This window comes from Schistocerca cancellata, chromosome 4 (genome assembly GCF_023864275.1).
Source record: "Schistocerca cancellata isolate TAMUIC-IGC-003103 chromosome 4, iqSchCanc2.1, whole genome shotgun sequence".
Classification (NCBI taxonomy): Eukaryota; Metazoa; Arthropoda; class Insecta; order Orthoptera; family Acrididae; genus Schistocerca; species Schistocerca cancellata.
Window position 1 is genome coordinate 257,209,396 of NC_064629.1, and position 23,115 is coordinate 257,232,510.

General features: G+C 41.5%; 1 protein-coding gene across 1 annotated transcript in view; it reads right to left on the reverse strand.

Moving 5' to 3' along the window:
• LOC126183618 (uncharacterized) overlaps positions 1 to 22,782 on the reverse strand; it is a 36,610-nt gene extending 13,828 nt beyond the window's left edge. Inside the window, exons 1-5 of the mRNA XM_049925734.1 lie at positions 22,648 to 22,782; positions 5,585 to 5,681; positions 4,309 to 4,389; positions 1,320 to 1,409; positions 1,089 to 1,190 (exon numbers count right to left, since the gene is read on the reverse strand). Coding sequence (XP_049781691.1) covers positions 1,089 to 1,190; positions 1,320 to 1,409; positions 4,309 to 4,389; positions 5,585 to 5,681; positions 22,648 to 22,754 — 477 coding nt within the window. The 5' untranslated portion in view covers positions 22,755 to 22,782. The remainder of the gene's footprint in view (positions 1 to 1,088; positions 1,191 to 1,319; positions 1,410 to 4,308; positions 4,390 to 5,584; positions 5,682 to 22,647) is intronic.
• Positions 22,783 to 23,115: the final 333 nt, after the last annotated feature.

Below are 23,115 nucleotides of genomic sequence, written 5' to 3' on the forward strand. Positions count from 1 at the left end.
TTGAAGACGTTTCTCGCCTTTCTATGCTCATTGTAGTTACTGCAGCACAGTCCTACCCACGACTTTAAAATAAGTATTTCACCTTTATTGCTGTTCACGACCAAGGGAGGTTTACAACAAACTTCAGACATATAATAGCCAAATAAATGTCAAAGAAATCGGGTTATGAGTTTCGAATGACATTATGATGTAAAAAGTAGATTTTATTTGGAATGTGATTTGAAAAGTGAAGTTAAGTTGGAATCACAACGAATTGTTTGCCAAAAACTACGGCAGAACTGATGGTTTCTCAATTTATGCTAAAGAAGATTCTAAGGTGAAAAGCTGAAAGTCATACTTCGACGTCATGATTAAAGACGAATTCAGGTGTGCATTGTATGTGTATAACGTATTTTCTTTAGTGTCTCAACAAATAAACTTTCTGATGAGACACTTCTAAAGACTTATTCTGGAAACTAATTTAAAAGAAACGTAAAGTACATTCGTTTTATAAATGACAAAGAATTTGAGCAATAAATACAATTGGATTTCAAATTTATCTATTATTCTAAACAGATTTTATCCACAACGGCAAAGAATTGTTATTGTTCGTATAAGTGAATAATGTTTCCAATAATATTTCTTATTCGTGAATAACGAATAGTAATTTATATTTCTATTCGTTATCCGTCATTCGCATAAATTTCGCCCAAGTCTCGTGCTAAGCAAAGCACATCGCGCACGTGCACACTGAAGAGTTGCAACCTATGTGCAAGTGAGTGTAGGTGCATGAAATCTGTATGTGTGCGGACAAGGCCTCACGCGGCTGTGCCAGCCATATGGCTGGTGTACATGCACTCACGCGGCTGTAATTAGCATCGGTAGTCTTCGGCAACTTCCACTTCCGCCATCGTTGGCGAAGCGTATTTGCACTTTCACTCTCACACCGCAGCGTGCGGGCCACGCGGTTGCAGGGCTCTAGTATCTTCATAAATACCGGATTACATGAAAAACGGTGCACAACTCTTAGATTCCTTTCAACACGGCCTGTACATTGTTTGATTTTCGACACACATCTCTAGTTTTTTTTTCCTTAGCTAAGCACTTACATAATTACGTCGCTTCAGCTCTTCAGCAATGCAGGATGTTGTTTGTATGTACTTCTCCGCTTCAGTTTTGGAATTGTCGTTCTGCTTGGCGCATGCATCGACCTAAAAAAAAGGAGAAAAAACACAAAAATTGAAGAAAATTGTTTCAGAAATTTTCGTAACTTCACAAAGGTAGTAACTATTCATAAATTGCTGCATACATGTGCTTAAATTATTGTTCGTCACACTTACCAGCTGCAACAAGTCTCGTTTTCTAACGCACTTTTCAAAATCGCAATATACAGGCGACAGTCCACCTTCAAGCACTTTAGCATCTCCGACCTGAAAATGGAACGAAAACTGAAATGCAGAGGTCTCTTTCATACATTCTGTGAAAATATTACAATAAGGTAATATTAAAACACGTTGGTCTCTCTCATCAAGTTATTGCTCACCGGAAAGTGAGTAAACAGTTGGTAACGTAATAAATCAAAACCTGATGGAACTTTTCTCCGTTACACAAATCTGCGACACCAACTAAATTCCGGACAGACTTGAACTATCTTTTATTAATAATTTATGTAATCCAAGATTTCGGATGTTTACAAAGTTTTGAAGTCCTCAGGAGTAAATTTGCCACAATTATAATTTTTCGTTTATATATCGATATTTTAATATACTGTGATGCTACACTATGAAGCCGAGTTTGCAAATAAATGGCAGAAAATGTTAATAAAACAAAAGTATACCATTTATTATAGTCAACCAATATTTAATTATATCCTTTCAATAACATACAAACTTTATCATCAATTGCTATTTTCAAAATCCTCAAAGGAATCAATACTTAAGAAAAATAGTTAATAAATTAAAACTGAACTTAACTCTAAAAGCGGAAGTTACAAAAACAATGTTTTGACTGATAGAACTCACTGAAAACTTAGAGAACAATTAGCTTGGTTTATACTACCCTTGCTTGGCGTCCGTTGCCTCAGATTCAATTTGCTGTTGAAAGGGTTAACATAAGGTGAAGCTCTTTGGACGTGTGGGTTTTAGAAATACAATGAAACTGATCTCAAGTATTTTTGTTCGTTCTAGATATACTTGCTTTCTTGTGGTTCTTCACTGTGTTTGCGATTGTGGATTATTTTACGTTGACTGGGAATAAGACGAGATATTTTGAAAACAGGAACTGGTGCTTCAAGCTAGCCCTAAGAAACAATTCACGACCTAATCGATGAAATTAAAACGACATGGATCCCTAGACACTGTCTGGATTTGCAAGTTAACTGCTTTTTTTTATAACATATGATGATGTCTCTCTTAGAGTGCAAACAGATGTATTGCAGTGCTGTTCACTCACGTGCAATGCGGGCGAAAGCAAACATTTTCTACGTACTTTACAGGGAGAGAATCATTACAAGTCGCACCTACTAAGAATGTCAAAAGCAAATTAATATTTTTGGAGTTATTAAAAACCATTTTTTCTACTCGTTTACAGATCGCTTCCTCTCAAGCATGAAAGGGACGTTTGGATTTAATTTCCTCTATTACTGCAAGCAACTGTGTACAAGATTCAGTACGGACAAACGTCGAACTACACTACTGGCCATTAAAATTGCTACACCACGAAGATGACGTGCTACAGACGCAAAATTTAACCGACAGGAAGAAGATGCTGTGATATGCAAATGATTAGCTTTTCACAGCATTCACACAAGGATGGCGCCAGTGGCGACACCTACAATGTGCTGACATGAGAAAAGTTTCCAACCGATTTCTCATACACAAACAGCAGTTGACCGGTGTTGCCTGTTGGAACGTTGTTGTGATGCCTCGTGTAAGGAGGCGAAATGCGTACCATCACGTATCCGACTTTGATAAAGGTCGGATTGTAGCCTATCGCGATTGCGGTTTATCGTATGCGACATTGCTGCTCGTGTTGGTCGAGATCCAATGACTGTTAGCAGAATATGGAATCGGTGGGTTCAGCAGGGTAATGCGGAACGCCGTGCTGGATCCAAACGGCCTCGTATCACTAGCAGTCGAGATGACAGGCATCTTATCCGCATAGCTGTAACGGATCGAGCAGCCACGTCTCGATACCTGAGTCAACAGATGGGCACATTTGCAAGACAACAGCCATCTACACGAACAGTTCGACGACGTTTGCAGCAGAATGGACTATCAGCTCGGAGACCATGGCTGCGGTTACCCTTGACGCTGCATCACAGACAGGAGCGGCTGCAATGATGTACTCAACGACGAACCCAGGTGCACGAACGGGAAAGCGTCATTTTTTCGGATGAATTCAGGTTCTGTTTACAGCATCACGATGGTCGCATCAGTATTTGGCGACATCGCGGTGAACGCACATTGGGAACGTGTATTCGTCATCGCCATACAGGGGTATCACCCGGCGTGATGGTATGGGGTGTCATTGGTTACACGTCTCTGTCACCTCTTGTTCGCATTGACGGCACTTTGAACAGTGGACATTACATTTCAGATGTGTTTCGACCCGTGGCTATACCCTACATTCGATCCCTGTGATCCCTACATTTCAGCAGGATAATGCACGACCGCATGTTGCAGGTCCTGTGCGGGCCTTTATAGATACAGAAAATGTTTGACTGCTGCGCTGGTCAGCACATTCTCCAGATCTCTCAGCAACTGAAAACGTCTGGTCAAAGGTGACCGAGCAACTGGCTCGTCACAATACGCCAGTCACCACTCTGGATAAACTGTGGTATCGTGTTGAAGCTGCATGGGCAGCTGTACCTGTACACGCCATCCAAGCTCTGTTTGACTCAATGCCCAGGCGTATCAAGGCCGTTATTACGGCCAGAGGTGGTTGTTCTGGGTACTGATTTCTCTGGATCTATGCACCCAAATTGCGTGGAAATGTAATCACATGTCAGTTCTAGTGCAATATATTTGTACAATGAATACCCGTTTATCATTTGCATTTCTTCTTGGTGTAGCATTTTTAATGGCCAGTAGTGTACTTTAGTGATTGTAAAAGTTGAAACACTTTGAAGATAGCTTGCATATCTACGGCATTTAGAGAACAGCTAAAGCAAGGCGTGGCAGTAAATGATTAAAGGACGATGGAGGGTGCGTGGGCGCAATAGCGCTTAGTGCTTTGGAATTGCATGATTACGTCTGTATTCTGAATAAAAGGTCAAATACCGTGAACATTATTTGTTATTACAATTAGGTAAATAATCTATTGACTCACCAGTGCCTGACATTCTGCGTAAGCTGTGCCATTCAGGTACCTTGTGGTGCATTTTTTGAGTTCTTCATATGCGTCTGGTGTCTGTAATTAAAAGCATAGTTGTAGTTCTGCTTTCAAAAGATTATAAAGCACAGCTCTCAATGCTATTATTAAGAAACTATGACTGTATATTTCACCTTAAGTGTTAAGAGAAATGAAATCTTCAATTTCTGATATACGTGTTTGGAGCGCGAACGGGTCATGTGGCCGAAAATTTCCGTAAAAAGGAGGAGTAAGAAGAAGAAGAAGAAGAAGAAGAAGAAGAAGAAGAGGAAGAAGAAGAAGATGTAATCTGATTCAGCTATACCAAGGAAAGTCTTGAGTACAGAACGGAGTGGCTGGGAGACGCTATGTGCGCAAATAGCTCAGATAGCTTAATAAGAGTAAGCAAAAATTGTTTTTCTGGTAGGCCAATGTCCGTAACTGGAGTGTGTTGGTAATATGTCCGCCTATTAGAAGGTCAGTGTCGTCCATTAGATGAAGGAAACATACGTTCGTGGTACACTTGACACTATAAGATACACATAGACCTTAACTGTGACGTGTAGCCGCAATTGGGAACTGGAATATGATCTTTTAGGTTTATCTGTCTTTTTATGTTGAAGACCAGCTAATTTAGAGACAGTTGTCGTTATGGATGGACTGTTTTCAGGATACAAAATTGATGCACCGTTGCAGTGCTGCTCTTATAAATAAGATTCAGAAAATTAAAATATCACACGAGACCATTTTTTTCTGATTATTAGATTATTAAGCGTTACATGTTTGTGGCTAATGTTGTTTAGGAACACTTGAGCGACGGGAAACCAGTGACAGATGATGAGGTTAACTAGAGCAGTTCATCAGTGATTTTACTGGACGTATTCATTTGAGTCTGCCGTTACCATATGCATAGATTTGATTTAATTTCATATTAGCGTCAGTAGCAACAAAACTTGTACTCTGGAATTGTAGTATAATAGTGTACCTTTCTTTTTTCTGTAGTAGTTTGCTCAGTTTTTCATAGTCTCTAGACGACAAACCTCACATATGATGGTAAATGAATAAAAAATAAGTAAATAAATATTCGTTAACACACAAAGGGTAAGATACTAATTATAGCTTAGGTTATTATCTCTTTAAAGACGGGTTGTAATGATTCACTTTTTGTCAATAAGTTATGGCAGTTGTATATCTTACGATTTTTTTCTTTTACAAAGATGGCAATTTTTCGTGTCTCCTAAACTGTATACACTACCTGCTTCATCCTGGAGTAGCGCGCGAAGCACCCATAGCACGCATCGTCGGTTGACGATTCTGAGCACAGCGGCTGCATCAGGTCGTCGAACAAAGGGCTGCCAACACAAAAGCAAAGCATCACTAACATCACGCACTTTGTTGGCCACACCCGCAGGAGCACACCACCTGTAGAGATTAAATACATTATTATCCGGAAAGGAGGTAAAAAATTACTGTGCTGATCACTGACAATCATCAAGACGGTAAAGCGGATCTTATGTGACACTTAAAATCCGAAAAGAACCTTTTACATACACGATACCTAATTCCACGTAAGCACAGGAAAAATACCTACAAGCTAAAACCTAACTCTGTGGTAATTCCCTGATCTGTCTACAGCGAGTGCCTGACATGCGGCGTTCGGCGATCACAGACCAATTGCTCACCAATGCAGAATAGACGAGATGTTCGCCGTGGGGTTGAGGAGCAAACTCCGGATAGTGAGAGCCTTCAGTAAATATGCACTCACTGCTGTCCATCGAGTCATTCAGTAGATCTGCAGAACGTAAAACGATTCAAAATTTGTAATTACTGCAGTTTCTTATGTAAAGCTGTCGTGCGGCAGTATTTTAAGGAAGTTGAAGAAACTGAGACGAAGATAATGGGTGGTGTTACTTAAAGCAGAGCAATGCAAGCATTAATCACTTAGAAGTAAATTTCTCTTCATAACCTACTTTTTTAGATGAATTTGTTGCCCAGTTTACTTTTTATAGGTATTTGAGATTCCTGTTGAAATTTGTTGTTGATGTGTGTAGTGACAGAAACTGATTAGCAGACTTACTAACAGAAGCACTTTGAAAATACGAAACTTTCTGCAAATTGTCTAATGGAGATTTTAACTTCCTGCTTTCTAATGTGCAGTCAGTAAGAAAAATACGTAGTGGAGAAGATATAGCACATGCTGGATGCTTTGAGAGTGTGAGTGCGCTTTGGCAAAAAAATCCACGGTAAAAATAGTATTTTATTAAAGATAAATATTTATAAACACTAGCAGTCTTCAGTAGCCTTAAATATTCGTAGTCAGAATAAAATTGGAGAAAATATGGACCTTTCTGCAAAAATTCCAATCCACCTGATCTCATACAAATTAATATCCTTGTTGAAACAGTACAACAATAACGGACATGCTGTTCTCTTTTATTTAAGATCACTAATTTGGTGAAAAAAAGCTCTTAATTTCTCTGGAAATATTTAAGATTAAGTAATGCCGTGGAGGTATGCCGACAGCACATTTTCCTTGATCCATGTGTGAGAGGAATTCATCTGGGAGAACCCTCTGCCACACACTTTACAGTAGCTTGTGCAGTATATGTATGTATGAACATGCGCATCCAGATAAGTGGTAAAACGGACTAGTCGTATCAGATGATGCATGATAATTTCAAAACTCAAAGAATTTACCAATACAAGAAAATAGCTACACTTGAAATACCAGCAAACATACATTTCAAAACCCGTTTGGTTACAAAAAGTTATTGATAACATTCTCATGAAAGTGAATACAGTAACAAATAATTTGGTCACCCAAGAATGCTTGAGAACGAGATCGGTGTGTGGATGACATTCACAATAATATCTAGTCAAATATTTATCCACTTTGGTGTGGCACTGAAGACCGACTTGCTGCAGGAAAGGCCGAGCACTAAACTTTAGCAGAGTATAAACACAGTTGCCAGCAGTTGCCAGGACAATTCAGTATCACCAGGTAAAGTCTTGTTACGAAAGTCTGACCACTCCTCACTCTCCGTAGGTCACCCCTGAAGTTCACCCCCTCCCCTTCAAAATGAATTCTGCTCTCTCACGATGTCTAATGACTACTGAGGTCGCTGATATGGAATACCTGGCAGTAGATGGCAGCACAAAGCACCTAATATGAAACACGTGTGTTTTTGGGGGTTTCCGGATACGTTTGATCACATAGTGTAATGTAAGAACAATAGTCGCTAAAAATTATGGTGTTTATTTCAACATTCTCGCTGACCATATGTTACCCTTTCCTTCGTGATGAATTTGCTGTGGACACTTCCATCTCAAAAGATGCTAAAAGCCACGTTCACAGAGTTGCAGGCATACATGCTTTTCTTGACTAAGACTCAAACGTACTATTGGCACACAATGGCACACACATACCACTTCACTGCCATGACTTACATCAGCGTTGTAGTGTTACTTGATCACCTGCCACAAAGTGTACGTCATCTACAGTTCTCCAAACGTGTTTTTCTAAGTATGTGACTAACCTTTTGTTTGATGAGCTCATATCAGAATGAAGCAGTCTTCTTTCAGAATAATAAGCATGAATGAAAATAGCTGCTAATCATAGAAACGCCCCCAAAAAACAGCCAGTTGTGCCTACAGAATACACAGCGAAGCAGTTCCTGCTTTCAGAGTTAAATATCTCCAAAACTGCGCGGCTGCTACGGTCGCAGGTTCGAATCCTGCCTCGGGCATGGATGTGTGTGATGTCCTTAGGTTAGTTAGGTTTAAGTAGTTCTAAGTTCTAGGGGACTGACGACCACAGATGTTAAGTCCCATAGTGCTCAGAGCCATTTGAACCATTTTTTAAGAAGATAACAGATGGAGCTGTACTCGAAATACATAATTCCTGTAAATACCGCGCCGCCGCGCGGGATTAGCCGAGCGGTCTCAGGCGCTGCAGTCATGGACTGTGTGGCTAGTCCCGGCGGAGGTTCGAGTCCTCCCCCTGGCCTGGGTGTGTGTGTGTGTGTTTGTCCTTAGGATAATTTAGGTTAAGTAGCGTGTAAGCTTAGGGACTGATGACCTTAACAATTACGTCCCATACCATTTCACACACATTTTTTTTAAATACTGCGCCGCAGCTAAGAGCCATCAGGATCAGGTCCACCGTTGAAAGGAGGTTGATACCAAGTATTCCACTGAACAACGTGTTAATCTGGTTGATATAGATCATCGTCCTACGGCACAAACACCCAGTTATCAAACACAACTAGATGTTCCAAAAGGACTTGACACGAAAACCATTCGCAAGCTCTACGCCAAATTCCAACGGACAGACAGCGCGGCTAACAGTGGCTATTTCTGAAATAGTCGCCATGGTTTCTGGAATTATTCATCAAAATCCGTAGAACTGCAGCAGAGACTGGTTTGAAGCGTTCCAGCAAGCAGGAAATACTGAGACAGACCTTACAAATGTTTTCATCCAAAATCCGAACACAGTTGGCTGACTTTGCGAACCAGAATATCACAGTGATTTGATTTTGGCTGCGTCTGGTTCACCGATGAAGCACACTTGCACCTGAATGGAGTGGTGAATAAAAAAAACTGGTGATTCTGAGGTTCCGCAAATCCCCATATGAGTGAAGCTAAATTCTTGTACTCTCCCAAAGTTGCCGTCTGAACTGCGGTATGCAGAAGAGGCATTAATGGCCCTTTTTTATGCAAAATAAATGATTCAAATGGCTCTGAGCACTATGGGACTCAACTGCTGTGGTCATAAGTCCCCTAGAACTTAGAACTACTTAAACCTAACTAACCTAAGGACATCACACACATCCATGCCCGAGGCAGGATTCGAACCTGCGACCGTAGCGGTCGTGCGGTTCCAGACTGTAGCGCCTTTAACCGCTCGGACACTCCTGCCGGCTTTTTTATGCAAAAATGGGTCACTAGTGGAAGGTAAGTTGCAATTTTAGAACAATTTATCGCACACAGTATCGTTGGAGGATCGAACATGTATTGCGTGTTTCATACAAGATGGGACTAGACCACATCGCACCGAGCACTCCATTGGATTATTGCAAATTTTCTGGTGAATGGATGGATTGGCCTCCAATTCGTCCCATATAACTCCTTGTTATTACTTTTTGTGGGGCACACTGAAATCTACTGTCTACTGGTAACATCCCAACACGTTAGACGAGCTTGAATCGGCGATCTTAGTGACATCTGAATCCATTTTCGCAGAGATACTATAGGATGTGATGGCAAATTTCATTGTTTGTTTGCGCGATATCCGTACTGGGAGTGATGGACATCTAGAAGAGATTGCCGGCCGTTGTGACCGTGCGGTTCTAGGCGCTTCAGTCTGGAACCGCGCTGCTGCTACGGTCGCAGGTTCGAATCCTGCATCGGGCATGGATGTGTGTGATGTCCTTAGGTTGGTTAGGTTTAAGTAGTTCTAAGTCTAGGGGACTGATGACCTCAGATGTTAAGTCCCATAGTGCTTAGAGCCATTTGAACCATTTTTTTAGAAGATACAGTAATGTGGTTGCCGAGATTGCTTGCACAGGACGAATTTCATTATGCACGCCGCTACTATAAGACCTGCACAATGAACAGCTTTTCTATTCCGAAAGTTCTGTATACCTTCTGTATAAAATTCTTATATCTTCCACAATAGCCGTATCGTTTGTTGCACTCGTCTATCGATCTTAGTTTTCGAGAGGTTTAATTTTGAAATCAAGGACTCCTTCGATGGACACCCTATACCGGGGCGACACCAAGGTGTAGCTTCAGTCTCCTAATTGGAAAAATTTGAATGTGCATACAAGTTACAAAATATCCCTCTCTCTCCTCATTCACAAGTTCACAGAGCCCATCAGAAATAGTGTGTAGTGTTAGGAAGAACTCCGCTATCAGCGGTTCTTCCAAGATCATGTCTTTCAAGAGCTGTGGTTGCCCAGAATATAAAATAATTTGCGACAAATAACGTTTCCTCTCAACATTTTTCAAAAGAGTCGCCGGAAACCTTTTCAGCGTGCGCCAAGCAAACCACATCTTGCGAGCTCTGCAAAAGTATTTAAGAGCTCTGCAAAAGTATTTAATTTTGCTGTCCTTATATTTGTAGCTCTTCCCGTCTTCCCTGGTTGTTTACCTTCAATTATTCTTCCCTCTTGGGTGCCGGAGAGTTTAGAGACAAGCTTGCCAACTTCGCGAGGGAAGTTTGACTGGCTTGCACACTTCGTCAAATATGGTGTGTGCGAGAGTTTCCTATTGTTCTGAGGTATTTTCTTCTAACTGAAACGTTTTTGTTTCCTTTAAATACAATGTAGCCATTGAGAACTGCAGTTTTCAACAACTGAAACGAGAGGCAGAGAGGTCCCTAGCAACATTATATTCACCACACATAGCATCAACGACATCAATACTGCTATGTGCTTATATGTGTTGTTTTGTTGTAGTACGTTACTATACATGTTTTTGTTCTTTTCGCCCCTGTCACTATCAATTTCATCATCACGATGAATTGACGACATAAGCAGTACTGATATGCTTCGTTTTGGTACATATGAAAGTAATGTGACGTCTTCCTGAAATCCAGACATACATGAGTACTCTTTTTAGATTTTTTGCGTATTAGCTCAAATGGAATTTCAGGCTTTTTTTAACTTACCAACGACAGTAAAATTGTTTTCTTGTAGTACTTTTTTGACGATTGGGTAAGAAATAAACCAACTGTCTGTTGCCAGACTTCTTCCAGGCCCGTTTGCTGGGCCCAAAAGATGCAAGACAACAGCTTCTGTCTTAATACTGACTTTGTACGGTCCATTTGGTTGTGCACCTCCATAGACTTCGAAATATTTTCCGTAGTACGTTATAGAACAAGCAAGGATGAAAACCATGATCCCATACTTGACAGGTTTATTTGGGATATACATCCTGAACTTGCTCCTGCCTCTGTATGAAAGGAGCATTGCGTCCAAAGTAACGTTTTCTGATGGAGCAAAATATGCAATGCAGTTTGAGACAAACATATCAAGAATGGGTGTTATGGCATCAAGACTATCTTATGCGTTTCTTTCTTCTCTAGTATGGATGTTGTCAAACCTGCTGAAACGAGTCAAAAACCTGAACCTTTTCAATCACATACTTGATCGAAAAACTTCTACCCTTGTCCCGTCTTCATTCCAAAAGTCTTCAATATTCGTTTTAGCGCCATGCAATGTTCAACTAAGTAAAGCAGACCATAATACGCATTTAGTTCATCAAAGCTTGTAGGCCTAGCCATACTTCGGTTACTTTTGTATTTTTTTAACTGAATGAATATGAATATTGGTTCATTCGGGAACTAAATCAATCAATGGGTTACTAAAAAATAAATGCCATGATCCTGCTGGTGGATGTACATCCATCGCTGCTCGAATATTTCCAGGCAAGTGCATAGTAACTATGTCGTGACATCTTGTTCGAACGTTTTGTGTGAAACAAGTTTTTATCCATTTAGGTGCTCCGTTGCTTCCTTTATAGAAGTGCATAGGTGACGTACCTGAGTAGGTTACAAGAGCTGTACTTGAATCAACAACAGCAGGGGTATCTGTGCTGGCAGAAGGCTAAACATCTTTCTCTTCACCACCACTTTTTTCACTATTAATTTCATTGTATAAAAGATTTTCTCTTGCCATTTTATATTGTAATTTATTGACAACGATAAACCGGTTTTAGGACATCACAAATAGTTCTCAAAGTAACTCAATGATAGGTCTACACCAATATAAAAATGGGATCGCACTGGCAGAAATTAGTAATTTAAACGGTCGGGCCGGGTCTGACAGATCTTCACGCTTTTTAGAAGACTGCCCAACTAAGCAATGACTAAACGAAGCAAAACCTCATTCACGACGTGAACGCATCCTCTCGGATGTTTCAGGAAGCTAGTAGAGCGCTCCAGTCAAATCAGCAACTATAAGAACATAAATTCAGTGAAACAAAACTAATGGGTCTCACAGAGCCTGCCCGACCGTTCTAGAGTTAAGAACACTGTTTACTGTTTCTTCTGTATCTATAAGATGCTTGGACTGATTAAAATAGTAGTGTCATTCCCAAAAAGAACTAATTCAGTTTGTTGATCGCGAGACAGAAGATCGCTTTCATATAAGAGAAACAATAGGAGATCTAACACTGAGCCTTGGGGAACCCCATATGTGATTTCTCCCATCAGAACAATATCCCTGGACTACACTGGTTGAATTACTAAGTGCAACTTTTTCCATCCTTTTGGTTAGATATGACTTGCATTGGATGGCTATAGCACCAGTTCTACAAGGCTTCAATTTATCTAGGAGACTTTTGTGATTCACGCAGTCAAATGCTATAGTTAGGTTGCATAAAATACCAGCCAGTGCTATTTTACTATTTAATGGTTGCTGAATGTGGTGAGTGAACATGTAAATGCCACTCTCAATAGAACAGTTCTTCTGCAATCGAAACCGTGATTTGCTGAGGAAATTATTGTTGCTCAGGTGCAATACTATTCAAGAATACATCATCTTTTCAGAAATGTTGAAAAAAGATATCAGCAGTGAAATTGATCGGTAGTTAAGGACATCTGTCCAGTACGTTTCTTATGAGGGAGTATCCATACTGTAAGGCACTATGTTATTTATTCTAACTAGTGTGGATCATGATCAGACAGAGCATCTGTTAGTGGGTAAACTGCTATTTTCTTCTTTGGGCTTCACCAAAGAAAACGTTACCAGTTATGGCCCTAATGCCTTTACCCACTGTGCTGGAAAGTTAATTGCTGAGATCAAATTTTAGGATCAAAATAAGATTTCTAGATTATTTTTCCCTTCAGAATCATTTAGTTCACCATAGAGTATTAACTGATTGCTGCTGTCCGATAGATAACACAGTAAGGAATCCACATTCTTCATGGACAGTTCAAAATGTCCCAGTGGGATATGTACACAGTTATAATTAAAAGTGAACTATTTTTCAGTATTAATTCACAAGAACACATTTCTATGCCCTGATCATTACAAAATCTTCCAGTCTCAATGTTTTTCAAATGGCTCTGAGCACTATGGGACTTAACATATGTGGTCATCAGTCCCCTAGAACTTAGAACTACTTAAACCTAACTAACCTAAGGACATCACACACATCCATGCCCGAGGCAGGATTCGAACCTGCGACCGTAGCAGTCGCGCGGTTCCGGACTGAGCGCCTTAACCGCGAGACCTCAATGTTTTTGAACTTGTGTTCTGTTTTAAGTATATGTAACAACTCCTCCTTTTTCCCACACTTGTTCTGCATGAGAAGGATCCTAAGAATGTAATATTTTATTCGTAACTTATCTAACCTTGTGGTTATGTGGTACTCAGATATGTACAGGATGTCGATCTTTTCAGAGCTCCCTAATTTTACAAACAGACAAGAAGATCTTCTGCCTTATTAATCAACACTCTAATATTTTGATAACACAAGCTAACCTCACTTTTCTGTGCATTATCAAACAATGTCTTGAGCTCTTTTGCGAGATTTTGACGTCTTTAAAAACAGGGTTACTGATTCCTGATTCTAGCCTGAAAAAGATACCTCTCTGAAACCAACAGCCACAGGGATCTTGCGTTTTGTGATGGTGACCCCCCATACATTTTCTGTAAGAAGACAACCAAACAATCTTTTCCTCTCCTGTTCCGGTGTAGACCGTGTCTGTATATCTCAATCACAACTGTAGCAACAGACACTGCACTCATATTAGTTTTCATTTCAGTCAGCAGCAGCTTGCTCAACTAAGTGTTCACATGACTTATTGCAGCGTTGACCCAGCGCTCGTCATGGCGCTACAGGACGTCCGCAAAACTCACATTTGTCTGTGTCGTTACTGCTCCTATCGCATCCAGGTCACCCTCAGCCCTGATGCTGTAAGTTCTGTCCTTTCCAGGCTGTTCCCTGCTCTACCTATTACAAGAACCCGATCCTCTTTGCCAAAATCTTTGCACAAGTTCCCTATGTCCTCAGTCACCTGGTTAAGGCTATCACTTGGGTTCACAGTACCATCTGGCCTATACCGGTCCCATGGCTACTACCTAGCAGCAAGACCCACACTTAGTTTCTCTGCTAGAAGTCTGCTGCACCCTACTGTGACCTGCTTTCAAATGACAGCATTAACCTTTTTGTGTGCTACAGTTTTTTTTCTGAAATTACAGAAATTACGCCAGAAATGTAAGGTTTTCCCAAATGTGAAAAAAAGTTCCACAGTACAACGTGATGATGTACCTAGGAACAAACGTGTCACTGAAATTTAAGTGTGTTACAACCGAAAAAAATATTGTCAGTACAGTTTTTAACTGTCTACCTGCTCTACTATACATTAATAATCAATATGTGAACTCAAATTAAGTTATAAGTATCTTCAAAACCTAGATACAAGTTAAATACATTTTGAAATAGAGGCTACTGCAGATTAATATACATTTTCATTTTCAAGTCTGATAAAGTCGATAAGAAATTAAATGGTCTTAGTTCATTTACAAATACTACATGATTCATGGGAGAAGACCATCCGTTTCAAGACACAAGAAAGTGTACGATCGATGAAGCAGAATTTGACCGTCCACAAGTTATACAAACAATTTTAAAAAGATACAAAATTTTACTCACCATAAAATTCTGTAACTGAAGAGTTAAAACTAGTTTCCAAATATGTTTAATTTATCGGGTGATTAAGAAAAACGGATTTCAGTTGTTTATTGCAAAAAACTACAAAAGATAGAAACACATTGTGCATGTCACTGGATAGAGGAATGTTCAAAGTTTCGACATAGCTGCGCTATTGTTTGTTTGTAGCAACGTGATGACTACACCACAAGAGAAATCATTTTGTGTGTCGGAATTTTCGCGAAGTCAGTCCATTGTTCACGTGCAACGTTCATTCCGCCGTCGATTCAGCAAGAAGCCGCCTCTGCATGAGCAGATTTATGACTGGCATAAAAAATTCTTAGAAGCTGATTGCAGATGCAAAGGGAAGAGTGCTTGCAGGCCACGCACGTCTGATGAAAATGCCGAGTGTATCCGAGATGCGTTCACACGGAACCCTCAGATATCCACAAGGCGGGCAGCCTAGGAACATGAACTTTCTCCAACAACGATGTGGCGTGTTCTGGAACGACACCTGCGTATGAAGCCTTACAAGTTGCAGTTACCTCATCAATTGCGTCCCACCGACCGTAACAGAAGGTACGAATTTTGCATTTCAAGTCTCCACCATATGACAGAAGTCACTGTTTTCCGAACAACTCATCTTTTTGGAATAAACGAAGTTTCCATTTATGGGGTAAACTAAACCACCATAATGTAAGAATTTGGGGTTACAAAATCTTGGCGTCGTCGTCGAACATCAGAGAGACTCACCGAACTAGATGCTTTTGTGCCGTTTCTGTTCACAATATTACGGACCTTTCTTTTTTGCGGAGGAAATTTTGACAGGAAAGTCATGCCTCGACATGCTGCAAAACTGAGTGTTTCCTCAACTTCGCGAAGATTCTAAAGATTTCATTTTTACCTTGGTGTGCGGCGTTATCTTAACACCGCCATGCCAAAACGTTGGATTTGAAGAAGTGACAACAAGATCTTGATCACTGCTTTCGGCCTCCCACGTCACCAGACCTCCCACCTTGGGATTTTTGCTGTGGAAGTAAGACAGTATTTGTCCCATCTGGGGCGGCCTTTCTTCAAGAACTAAGAAACCAATTGTTGAAGCTGTCGATTCTCTAAACAGTGGGCCGTTGATTTGTGTGTGGAATGAAATAGTCTACCGCTTTGATGTTTCTCGAGCAACGCTTCGTGCTCATGTTGAGTGCACGGTATAGTGTCTGTGTGAATATAAAACTTTGAACTTTCCTCTATCCAGTGACATGCACAATGTGTTTGAATCGCCATGTATTATACAGAACTTAAATGTGCAGATTTCAGAATATTTATAGATGAAGCACGAAAGACGACCTTAAGTCTCACAATAACAAAAACAGTAGAATTTGCTGGAAACTGCCACAGTACCTAGTGCCCGTTCATTCAGCTGATTCTGAAATCGGTCATTAGATTGAAACATCGACCAAGAAACATGTGTTGCTAAGTACATTATCCTCAAGCTACAACGCTCTCCTCCACTGCAAACAACAGAGAGCTACACAAACATAAATATGTAAAATTAAGGTATATGTTTTGTTAAAAATGTTATGAATTTATCCCAGAACTGCATATATTATCATGTAATATTTTTATATGTCATTTGACAGAAACTAAAATGAACCCACTGATGATGATGAAACTTCACCGAAACATGTAGAGGTGTTTGTTTATGTTTGATCAAAGCAGAACTCTATTTCCACGATTATAAATTTAAAAGCAAACACAGACAGAAAGTCAGCTTCAACCACAGGATGAGCATATTGAGAATTCATGTAAATAGTGGGTATGCCGCCACATTTTCTGCCAGTTGATTATCAGGTTTCGTATATCTCCATCTCATGAAGAGAATAATGTGCTTCTTGACAATTTTTGTTGTGGTCTTCAAGTCTAAGACTTGTTTCATGTAGCACTCTAGTCTAATCTATCCTATAAAAGCCTCTCCATCTTTGCTGAAGTACCACAACCTACAGGGGGTTGGAGAAAAATTAGGTAAAACCAAAAAGAACACACTGCCACACTTAATACGGCGTTAGAAACCCGTTGGCATTCAAAACAGCTTCCAGTCGTCTCGGAATACATAAATAGAGGTCCTGTATGGTTTTCAAGGGAATGTTATAACATTCTTCCTGAAAAACAGTGTCAAGTTCAGGCAATGATCATAGTGATGGACAGCGATTATTCACACTTCTATCCAAAATAGACCACAAAGGCTCAATAATACTGAGATCTGGTGACTGTGACGGCCAGGGTAGACCCGAAAATTCATCATCGTGTTCACAAAACCAGTCCTGGACGATACGAGCTGTGAGAACCGGGGCCCTGTAACATCACCATTGGGTAACAAACATCGTACCATGGGACGGACCTGACCAGCAAAAATGGTCGCACAGGTAAACCTTGGTAGGAGTGTGACTTTGCAGAGTAACCCTGGGGCACATGGAATATTATGATATGTCTACCCAAATCATCACTTAATCCCACCATGATTAATTCTTGGTACGTAAACTCGGCGAGAAGTTCGAAATAGTCTAAAACAACAGTCACCTGTCCAAATAACATTCTTCCATTGCTTTATAGCCAGATTTTATTGCTTCGGCACCACATTTTCCTGTTACGGGCACTTGCATCAGTAGTGACTGGTTTGTGAATTCCAAGTCACACTGCAATTCCCTGCTTATTGAGCTCACTTCGTGTTGTTTTGCTTCTGACAAGATTCGCGAGTGCAACACTCAGTTCTGCAGCGACCTTCGCAGCTGTCATCGTCTTGTTTTTCGTGATAATCCGCTTCAATGACCGTCTGTCACGACTATTCTAAAAATAATTTCGTCCACGTTGTGACATAGCGGATGATGTTTCTCCTCTTTCCCTGTACGCCTTGAAAATCTTCGATATGATGCCTTTTGAAACGTCAAATACTTCGGCTAGCTTAGCTACAGAAGCGCCCACCATACGAGCATCAACAATTTGGCCAAGTTGGAAGTCACTTAGCTCCAACACAGTGCACTCACAACTATACAGGTCGCTATTCCAAACACGACTGACACTTGAAACGCAGTGAGGGCATTGCACAGGTGTCGTTCGTGGTCAAATATAACAGCGAAATTTTCGAGCTTGGCTATCATCTGCGTTCACGTTTAAGCATGTTTTCGTAATCTTGTCCACCTACTGTACGTCCATTTGAACCTACACTATGTGATCAAAAGTATCCGGAAACCCCCAAAAACATACGTATTTAATATTAGGTGCATTGTGCTTCCACCTACTGCCAGGTATTCCATATCAGCCACCTCAGTAGTCATTAGACATCGTGAGAGAGCCTCAGGGGCTTCGAACATGGTCAGGTGATAGGGTGTCACTTGTGTCACACGTCTGTACACGAGATTTCCACACTCCTAAACATCCTTAGGTCCTCTGTTACCGATGTGACAGTGAAGTGGAATCGTGAAGCAACGCGTACAGCACAAAAGCGTACAGGCCGCCCTCGTCTGTTGACTGACAGACTGCTGACAGTTGATGAGGGTCGTAAAATGTAATAGGCAGATATCTATCTAGATCATCACACATGAATTCCAAACTGAATCAGGATCTACTGCAAGCACTATGACAGTTAGGCGGGAGATGAGAAAACTTGGATTTCATTCTCGAGCGGCTGCTCATAAGCCACACATCGTGCCGGTAAATCCCAAACGACGCCTCGCTTTGTGTAAGGAGCGTAAACGTTGGACGATTGAGCAGAGAAAAACGTTGTGTGGAGTGACGAATCACGATACACAATGTGACGATCCGACGGCACGGTGTGGGTATGGCGGATGCCCGGTTAATGTCATCTGCCAGCGTATGTAGTGCCAAAAGGTAAAATTCAGAGGCGGTTGTGTTATGGTGTGATCGTGTTTTTCATGGATGGGGACTGCACCCTCTGTTGTTTTCCGTGGCACTATCACAGCACAGGCTTACAGTGATGTTTTAAGCATCTTCTTGTTTCTCACTGTTGAATAGCAATTCGAGGATGGCGATTGCATCTTTCAACACGATCGAGCACCTGTTCATAATGTACGGCCTGTGGCGGAGTGGTTGCACGACAATAACATCACTGTAACGGACTGGCCTGCACAGAGTCCTGACCTCAATCCTATATAACACCTTCGGGATATTTTAGAAGGCCGACTTCGGGCCAGGCCTCACCGACCGACATCGATACCTCTGCTCAGTGCAGCACTCTGTGAAGAATGGGTTGCCATTCCCCAAGAAACCTTCCAGCACCTGATCGAACGTATACCTGCGAGAGTGGAAGCTGTCATCAAGGCTAAGGGTGGGCCAACACGATATTGAGTTCCAGCATTACCTATGGAGGGCGCCACGAACTTGTAGGTAATTTTCAGCCAGGTGTCCCGGTACTTTTAATCACATAGTGTACTAACAATACTGAAGCCTTGGTCTTCCTGTACAATTTTTACCCCATATTTTACCGTATTAACAGTTCCTTGATCGTCTGGATGTCTCCTGTCAACCAACCAACTTTTGTCCGGTTGTGTCATAAATTTCGATGCAGTAGCTCCTCATTAGTTCAAATGGCTCTGAGCACTGTGGGACTTAACATCTGAGGTCATCAGTCCCCTATAACTTAGAACTACTTAAACCTAACTAACTTAAGGACATCACACACATCCATGCCAGAGGCAGGATGCGAACCTGTGACCGTAGCGGTTGCGCTGTTCCAGACTGAAGCGCCTAGAACCGCTCGGCCACACAGGCCGACTCCTCATTACTTACTTATTCCATCTGCCCATCTAATCTTCAGCTTCTTCTGTGGCAACACAATTGAAAAGCTTCTATTCTGTTCTTGTGTGAATTGTTTATCGTTAACGTTTGACATAAATTTTAGATGCTTGAACGCACCTCTTTAACCATACAACCCCAACCCTTACCCCCACCGCCACCCCCCCCCCCCCTCCCCGCCCCAGCTCCTCACTTAGTCATAAAAAATCACAAGTTATGATTTTTGAAAACTTGCGATAAAACCTATAACTACCGTCTATCTCCGTTTCAGTGCCCCTTTGCTCCCTAGTTTTGTTCGATACATAACGGCACAAGTCGTAGTCTTGGTAACTATGACATGTTTGCAGCTGTTGTCTGCCGCAACATCCAAACAACTCCATTGTAGCTGATCTGTGAACGTGTGTCCAGTATTAATTAGTAAAAGATTTAGCAACGAATGACAATAAAGATATTACTGGGCTATTGAGAATACGTACAATTCCGACTTCCTGAAGAATTACAAAAACGAAACATGATATGACATGGGACACGAAGTTAGATGTTTAGTAAACTTTTTAAATGTCGTTTGTCTTCTGCTCATTGAGTTGAATTACAGCTGGAATGATTTAAGTTCATATTTATGATACATTTTTTACACTTTTTATAATGTAACCTCTATAAAGCTAAATTTCCTTGTTGCGAGTCCCAGAAGTACCGTATTTAGTTAAGCAGACACGCTGTGGAAACAACTGCACAAGAGTTAAAGTAAATAAGCTCGCATTAACTTCAAAGCGGATGAGGAGCAAGGTGGTGGAAATGGTTCAAATGGCTCTGAGCACTATGCTACTGAACTTCTGAGGTCATCAGTCGCCTAGAACTTAGAACTAATTAAACCGAACTAACCTAAGGACATCACACACATCCATGCCCGAGGCAGGATTCGAACCTGCGACCGTAGCGGTCGCTCGGTTCACGACTGTAGCGCCTAGAACCGCACGGCCACTCCGGCCGGCTGGTTGAAATGGGGTGTACATAAATAAATGGCTGACTGGAAAGGTGTGTGTATTTTGCACCTTTTAAATTAAACAAGCCGTTTCTATAATGCTAGCCAAAGAGAAATGTCTTTACCATTTAATTAACATGAGACTATGAGTAAAAGTTGAAGTAAAACAACAATGTTTTTGTGTACTAGCCTCGCATTTGGTTCGGCCGTGTTTGCAGCGGGAGAAACGACGTTACGTGGCTGTGACTTTTCTTGAGAGTTGCTGGTAGGAAGTGGGGTGTGCATACTGAACACACACACACACACACACACACACACACACACACACACACACTACCTTACCTCACACCGCTGCCCATCGCATCACGTTCACTTATGCCGGCGCAGCGGTACATTATAGTTACGTTGCGATATAATACACGTGTGCTATTTTAAATCTCCGGTGCTGACAAGTGTTCCAGTGGGTTAAAAAATTGCCCTGGGAGGTCCCGCAAGCCGTTCTGGCGCGTTCCGGCCGAAATTAAGCCTTAACTTCATCAGAGACTTCCTAACATTAAAATTATACTTCGGACATTAATAAATTGCCGGATATAGAGGGCGAACCTATTCCCAAGGTAAATGCGCCGAACGTGAGCCTACGGTGCATGCCCTATGTATTCTCCCACACAGTTCTCTCATTCCAAAATACTCTATTAATAATGAAGAGGTTGTAATATGTGAAAACTTTTGTACCACATAGTTACTTTTATTCCACTTTGAATACATATAACACGTCCACATTGGTTCCGATTCCACTAACTCTGCAAATGCAGTCACTCATTTATCACGAAACTATATGAGTTTACTATTGTCGATTCATTACTGTACGATCGTCTTTCATTACGTAACAATTCCCTCGATACCAAATTTCAATCTGATTTCAAAGTTATCACTCTGATACACTTGCGAACTGCTCTGCAATCATGCTCCAGTTCTACTGACAATATTCCGCAACACCACAAAACTAATTCACTATTTTACATGCGACGCGCATAGCACGAGCTCCCGAGACCTTGCCTACAGGCTACTTCAGGCTCTACTGCTTCCTCCCTACTTCGCACGAAAGATTTCCAGGAGCCAGTCTTTTCCTTCTAGAACGATGGGGCATCTGACAGCGATGCTGCTGCATTGTAGCAAAGATGTAGATTCGATCTTTCAGTTATAGGATCGATATCTGTACTCTTACAATTTCAACAATTTTCTCTTTCCCAGAAACGTTTTTCTTGCAATTGGCAGTCTGCATTTTATATCCTCTCTACTTCGGACATCTTCAGTTATTTTACTGAACTAGTATAAAAACAGTCGACAGTTAAATAAAAGAAACTGACAATTTCCTCGTTAGGTCAGTACTTAAAGCGACACTTTAACAGGCAAGCAGCAGCCTGACATCAGAATCACGATTGAAATTCAGTAGGGCGCTTACATGGAGACGAACACAGATTGTGGAAACTGAAATCTGGTAACCGAAATTATATCTCCAGAATCCATTTTGGAGTACAAAACTATTGAAGCTTTGATGATCACTTGCTTACATATTGCCTGTTTGCTTTCATTTCGGAATCTTCGCCAAAGTTTTTTTAACGATTTTTCTGACGTTACGCCACACTCCATAGTCCGGCACTGCAATGCCATCCAGTCGTGCTGACGAAACGTCAGCAAAATCATTAAGCAAATGTCTGCCGAAGGTCCTGAGACGAAATCGAACAGGCAATACTATTCTGGAGCGTTTCTACGAGGAACTAGACGCGGACTTCCGTAGCCAGTTTACGGAGTATAGGCCTTACGATGCCATGCAAAGGTAGCGACTTCGAGGAGCCTCGGCGTGTATATACCTGGTTGTGTAGGCGTTGAGTGGAGGCCCATGGGGGGGCACAGCAACGCTGTCGGTAGCGGCGAGCAGCGCAACGACAACGGCGAGTAGAACAGGTGCGACGGCCATGGCTGGGACGTTGTGATGCGGCGCGAGCCAGCGGCTGCCGCTATATACCGCCACACACACACACTCACGGATGCATAGCCTAGAGCTTCCGCTCTGACGTCACGGCGTTCGCAGAAAAAACAACGCACGCTTCGTTACCTGCACTTACAACAGCCTTGAGCCTAGGGATTTCCCACGCCGCTCGCAGTTCTTCTACGTTGTGCTTACCTGTCGCTTCACGACAATTTTTCAGACAGAGCAAGAATGCGCAGTGGTTAAGGGGCCACTTGGGATCCTATCCTCCTCATGTCAAATTTTCGATGCTCATAGCTCACCGAGCAAAATAGGATGGCGTGCTGAAAAGCGATGCCAGCGAATTTAT